Genomic DNA, 6735 nt, shown 5'->3' on the forward strand with positions numbered 1-6735 from the left:
TGAAAGTAACTCACTGAGCACATAGGTAAAAAGCTTCAGACCATGAATGTTTTGGTCTCTTTTTTAGGCACATAGATAATACACTACACATGTGCTACAAATGTTTTAAAGGTAACATAATGTCAACTCAGTGAATGTTCACTAATATATCTGGGAAGCAAAATGTTGATATGGAACAGATATCTGTCCTTGCAATACACTGTCTACTTATACAGTAGCATTTAACATTCAGAATGTGATTTCCTCTCTGGTGTTAAAATCTTCTGCCTTGTACAACTATTTTATGAAAAAATAACTACCTTTTATGATATCAGGGGCAGATTTCTTTGCATTAAAAAGGAGGTTAAAAACATTGTCGGGCTGAGTTTTAATGTTTCAACCAGACTATTTTTAAATGAGACCCATGTAAAAATACACTAATATACAATAGTTAAAAATACACTTGATGGCTACATATATGATTCTAAAAGACTGAGGCTAAATGTCAGTCAGAGAATCCTTTAGCATAATCTACTGTTTCTAATAATGTGTGATTAAGATACAGACAGAGATTGTGGCAGAGAAAGAGTGAAAAACAAAGTGAGGATGAGACGAATTAGTGGAGGGGGAAAAAAATGCAGCAGACAAACAGACACCGACAGAAGAATGAAGAAAAAGAGACAGAGAGGAATGGAGGGAGATGGATAGAGCAGACAAATAAAAGTGAAAGTGGAAGAGAGGGAGAGAGAGAGAGCAGGGATGGGGGATATGGTGAGTGATAGAGTTAGAAAGAGGAAAGCATCCAATCCTCCTGTCATCTCCTGAGAATGCTGCTGAAACCTGATCTCAGACAGGAACTGGCCATCGCTCTGCCTCTCTCTCTCTCTATCTCTAATATTAGTGAGACACACACACACACGTTGTCATGTAATATCACACCTAGTGTTTTCCTCAAACTCACAAAAGGACACACATATACACACATCCCAACTTATTATAGGTTTCTCTCTGGTGTCTATAGTCTCACTTCTTCCTTTATCGAGCCGCAATCTATTTTTGTCTCTCCTCTTGATTTAAATTTGAGTAATAGTTGTCTTATGAGAGAAAGATGATCTAAGTAGCTGAAATCAGCCAGTTTCAGTTGAGGGTTTCTGATTTTTGTAGTATCAGTGCAGCAGATGAAGGCTTTTAGATGTTCAGCCAGATGATTGATTTGTTCTCCTCCAACGTTCTAAATATCCATATAGAGGAGAAAAAAATCATTAACTGTTATCGCTCACTGTTGCTGAAATATTGATGATCAGCTGTGAAAGAATTCTTCTTCTTTACCCCAAAAGGCAGTATTAGTAGCGTGATTTTTTCTTATGTAATACTTCTTTTTATTCCATCTCTTTGTGTCATGTTTTTCCAGATGGTGTATATTTCACACTGGTGATATTTTGGTAAATCCGTGTATTTGCTTCTTTTTGCCAAGATCAATACCACTTTCATATCTGTGCGGTCAATATGAAGCAATAAACAGCTAGCAGCAAACTGTTAGCTAACGTGTTAATCAGAGAGTGCTGGTAGGCGGATTTTGTTCACTTCCAACAGAGCTAGGCTAGCTATGTTAATGCTAAGCTAAGCTAACCAGCGCTCCTAAAATGTCAAACTAGTAATTTAGCAGAATATATTTACACTATTTACTGGTATTGAACATTCTTATATGTGAAAACTGTATGATATATAGAATAAAAGAATATATCTTTTACAAAAATTATATATTCTTTTATGTTACATTTTTCAGTTTTTAAAAACACCCAACCATTCTAACTACAGTGTATTTAAGTGAACACAGACAGTTGGAGTGTGAGAGCCATTACAATAAAAAATGTCTCTGTGGTTGTTATATAACTTATATAATTTACATTCTAACTACAGTATATGTAAGTAAAATTAGACAATACAAGAGACATTACAATAAAAAAGTGTCTATCCGGTTGTAATGGTATACATAGTTAGTTCATTAGCAGCAACCAAGCTGTGAAGCAGTTGTTGCATCCAGAGCTGCTATTTTCTGCCTCAAAATGCCCCCATCACTCACTAAACTCTCATAAAGTACAATTACATAATATCAAGTATTATTTAATGTCCCTTAAAAATACCATTGTTGTTCCTGAGTTGAAGCACCTCAAAAAAAAAAAGATCGATTCTGAGTGCAGACCAGACAAGGACTTGGCTCACCCGTATCCTCAAATGACTCACACATGCGAATACATACACATAAAAGCTCACAAGTGCTACACACAAGAGGGGAAGAGTATTATTGAGAGAGTATGGTGGACACAGAGCGTGGGTGTGGAGTGAGAGGGAGAGAGAGAAAGAGAGAGAGCGAGAGCGGGAGAGTAGAACAGACAAAGAGAAAGACGCAGTGGAAGAGGATGAAGATTGCTGTTGAGAGTTGACCATATGCTTGGCTTTCGTGGCCTCGGTATCCTGAGATACAAATACAACTTGAATGATTCATTATGAATGCCTGAAAGTCTGATAGAGATACAGGTTCAAACTGTGCCTGGCTTGCTTAATACATTTCACAGAAGCCCTTTCTTTCAATTTAACCCTTCACAACCAAGTAATTACAATTGCTCCGACTGGTCCGTTATCTATATAATATTACATATTAAAATGATATATGATACAGTTAAATGTGTTGTACTTTCTCATACAACACAGCATCTTCAACTTGGATGGACTTTGTCTTAGCTTATTATATTTCCTCCTACCAACCTGCAGTAAGGCCGAAATAGATATGACCTGTTAAAGTGCATGTGACTGATGCATTCATCTATAAAGGTTGTGTAAAGGGCTTTTCAGATTTTGTAGCTATATATAGTTTTAGGGAACTTCAATTTGGAAGGGAAAATCTAATATTGAGAAAATCTGAGAAAAGTGTAGGGTATTTCTCAAACATAACAAAAAGGTATCAATCTGCATAAAAAGCAATTACTCAAATAGAATACTTAAACATTTTGGACAGGTGTAACTACTATCTTGTGGCATCCCCCTCCTTGTCATCCCTTACCCCACTGAGGACCTTACAGTAAGTGATGAAGGTCTGTCCCACAAAAATAGGAGGATTGTGGCTATTCGTCCAAATCCTGGCTATGGCATCTTGGTGACTATAGCAACAAATAACACCCTCTCCTTTCTCTTATAAAACTGTCCTGAACATGTTGTATTGAAGGTTCCTGTGCCTCCTAAAACCACCACAAATGTTGAATGTGAGGGTCAAGAGCAAAGGGAAGGAATAGCACAAGTACATGTTGTTCTTTTTTGGGTATACTAGCACATTTTGTCCTTTCCCTCCCAACGGGTATTAGAAACTCTTCTCTAACCTGCTGTCATGAATCTTGGTTTGAAAATATGAAACTTCAGGTGGCAATATACTAGAAATGAACCAAATTCACATCAATTTGATTTGCTCTTGAACTGTAGTTGTGCTAGTCGCAAAGGTAATCAAATCATATAGCTGTAGGGCTTTCATTGAACTGAAGTTGTCTCTCTAGTAGAAACATGTGGCCCAAAGGACACAAAAGAAGGCAACTTAGTATATCCAGTAGTGCTAAGTGGGTCTCCCAGTTTTGGCAGCACTTCTTTGTACTCTGAATTTAACAGCCTCCATTCTCCCGTCCTGTAGGTGGAATCAGTAAGCAGCAGTTATAAATCAGATGTACCTCTCGGTGTACTTATTGCTGCAGGGCATGGTTGTATTGAGTGTGTCTGCCTACAACTGAACAGCAGTGTGAGCTATATAAATATAACTCTGGCTTCCTCTTGCTGGTACAGGTACAAAAAGCCCTACATCAAGCTGCAGTCATGGATGAGATGGACTTGCCCCAGATGAAGAAGGAGGTGGAGAGCCTCAAGTACCAGCTGGCCTTTAAAAGAGAGAAGTCCTCCAAAACAGTGACTGAGTGAGTAATTAGTCCACAACAGCTCTATACACATCTATGCAGTTCAAGCACCGAAAAAAAACAATGACAAGTAGCTCTGAGGTCAGTAGAAAAGTAACTTTTTAGCTATGCTAGCAGTGTGGCTAAAAGGATATTGGACTGTTGCTCCACTACTTTGGTCCAGACTACTTTGCCATGATTTTAAACAGGCATTGAGGATGAACCCTACTGACTTTGGAGAACCTTGACTTTTCTTGACCAGGACTTTTGAGGGTGACATTCTAGGTTTGGGTAAAATGTCTGCACAACCATTAGAATGACTGCCATGAAATTTGGTATGATATTCATTTCCATCTCAAAATAATCTATAACTCAACTCAAGGTCCACATATATGCTTGTTCTTGAGCTTTCAACTGCATCTCACGGTTTACGTCAACATTTTTGGTTTGCTTAGTAGGTCTAACAGCATGAGTCATGATAAAACAGCAACTACTGGTATGACTTAACAAACGAATGCAGCCTTGATGGCTATTATCACAGCTAAGGCACATATTTAAGCTTTAAACAAAGCTGCAGCTGCCTTTAAGTGCCACTCACTGTCTCAAGCTCCGACTGCAGTGCCAGCTGATTCAGAGCCAATCAAGAAAACTAAACACTCAACACTAGGTCTGAGGCTGCTGTTTTTCATGCACAGTACAAAAGTAGTCAGGGTCAGTGTTTCAAAAGCCTGCTTAAGAAGCTCTTGCATCCATAAGAAGTATTAAAGAAAAGAAGAGAAGAGAAGCAGTGATTGAAAGAGTGAATTTTCTTATTGAAGTACTGTGACTTGGATATGCAGTATGGATTAACTGAATTTAGGGAATAGGTTGACATTTTGAAAAATATGCTTATTTGCTTTCTTGGACAGAGTCAGATGTGTAGATCGATACCCTCTTATGTCTGCAGTGTAAATATGAAGCCAACGCCTGCAGCTGGTTAGCTTAGCTTAGCTTAGCATAAAGACTGGAAACAGGCTTGATTTTGTTCAAAAGGTAACAAAATACGTTTACCACCACCTACAAAGCTCACTTTAATACATAATATCTAATTTCTTTAATCTGCACTAAACACAAAGTGTAAACCATTTATCTGGGGTTACATGCCAAACTATTTCTTGGCTCTGCAGGTCTGGCATCCTCACAGTGATGGCAAGACTGCAGAACTCACAAACGTTAGAGTGGAATTGATCCTCTCATCTTACTCATCCTACAAAATGCATATTTTTCCCAAAATGTCTTATTATTCATTTAATACAGAAATTAGACAACAAAGCTAAGCTCTTTCTAGTATGAAAGCTTATATGGATCCATTCGCATTTGTTCTTTACTACTTTAATATCAAAAAGGACTTAAGTAAAATTAACTTTTTTCCACAAAGTACATAAACATCTGCAGTTGGAGAAGTTAATAAAATTAGTACTCGGGTTCCTCTCTCTCTGTTTCTTGCCTTGTATGGAAAAGACAAAACGTAGATAGAGGATAGACTGTGGTAATAATCTTCCTCTGGAATTTGAACAATGTCTCTGTCTCTCTGCAAAGTTTGGTGAAGTGGATAGAGGACGGCGTCCCCGAGGATCCCTTCCTGAACCCGGAGCTGATGAAGAACAATCCGTGGGTGGAGAAAGGAAAGTGCATCCTTCTCTAGAAGAAACCGTCCACTTCCAACTTTAACTGCGCTGACCAACACACACCTACAGAACACACCCTGAATCAGACCCTGCCCCTGCCCCCTGCCCATCAAGGTCCTGGCAGGACAGCGCCTCCCAACCTCTCACCTTGAATGTACAACAGTTGTCCCCAACCGCCCCACCCCCCCAAAAAAAAAGAACACACACACACACACACAGACACAAACATCCCTGACAAGGGCACAGAAACACACACTCTCACACTAACACTCCAAACTTTGGGTTTTTCCCAGACTGCCACACTTTCAATGCAAGTTTATTCCTGCCACGTCAATGCATCATTACTATGATATGACGATGATCAATACTCTTACTACATGTCTCTATATGGATATATGATGACGACTTATTTATGCAGCTGCCAGTCACAAGCTTTCTCTCTGTTCTTACTTCTCTACTCTTCATTGTTAGCATAGCTCTTTTTTTCCTTTCACTTTTAATCAGCTGATGAGCTCTAATATACTAAACTGTAGAGTCACACTGTCACTGCCAGACTGACTGTAGATCTCCGGGCTGAGTTTTGTATCATGGTGAGATATGAACCATTTCCTCCCACAAAATCCTACAAAAAATACAATTGAAAGTGTATAAAATTGATTAAGCCTGTGGTTGACATAATAGTGACATTAAAACTGTTAATATCTCAATAAAACTACCCCAAAACTCTGTAATAATTTGTAATTACATGGAGATCTTTTACAGATTCTCTTATGTTGGCCCAAAGTCAATGGCTGTAATGTTTTACAACTCCCCCTTATACGACACTTAGGAGTTTCATGTGAAGATCATTAAGATTACATGACTGTAATATATTATTATAACTTTATGATCATCTCTTCGTGTGTATTTTATTGCTTTAAGTAAAGTAACATCCTCAGTCCTCATTGTAAACCTTCTCAAACCATTTTTTGTTTGCATTTGAGGCATTTCCCTTCCAACATGGGAGCAACTGTAACACATTATGAGCCTAAGCTGCAAGCCATTAATACAGCATGAATTATTCTTGTTTCTGATGGTGCATTTATAAATATGAACTTTGTGTATATATGTTAGTCACCAACTTAACTGATGAATTATGTCATTGTTACTGATCAGAC

At 38.2% G+C, this 6735-nt stretch overlaps 1 protein-coding gene across 1 annotated transcript; it reads left to right on the plus strand.

Moving 5' to 3' along the window:
- The first annotated feature begins 3808 nt into the window (after positions 1-3808).
- gng13b (guanine nucleotide binding protein (G protein), gamma 13b) lies at positions 3809-5595 on the plus strand. Its single transcript, XM_053338406.1, has 2 exons — positions 3809-3932; positions 5490-5595. The coding sequence occupies exons 1-2, from the start codon at positions 3835-3837 to the stop codon at positions 5593-5595; spliced, it is 204 nt and encodes a 67-aa protein (XP_053194381.1). The 5' UTR covers positions 3809-3834.
- Positions 5596-6735: the final 1140 nt, after the last annotated feature.

This window comes from Scomber japonicus, chromosome 18, assembly GCF_027409825.1.
Source record: "Scomber japonicus isolate fScoJap1 chromosome 18, fScoJap1.pri, whole genome shotgun sequence".
In the NCBI taxonomy this organism is placed as follows: domain Eukaryota; kingdom Metazoa; phylum Chordata; class Actinopteri; order Scombriformes; family Scombridae; genus Scomber; species Scomber japonicus.

Excerpts from the sequence above, each read along its gene's own strand:
- gng13b (XM_053338406.1), top strand. The coding sequence starts at position 3,835 with ATGGATGAGATGGACTTGCCCCAGATGAAGAAGGAGGTGGAGAGCCTC. Across the intron at positions 3,933-5,489 it reads TCCTCCAAAACAGTGACTGA|TTTGGTGAAGTGGATAGAGG; the intron begins GTGAGTAATTAG and ends CTCTCTGCAAAG.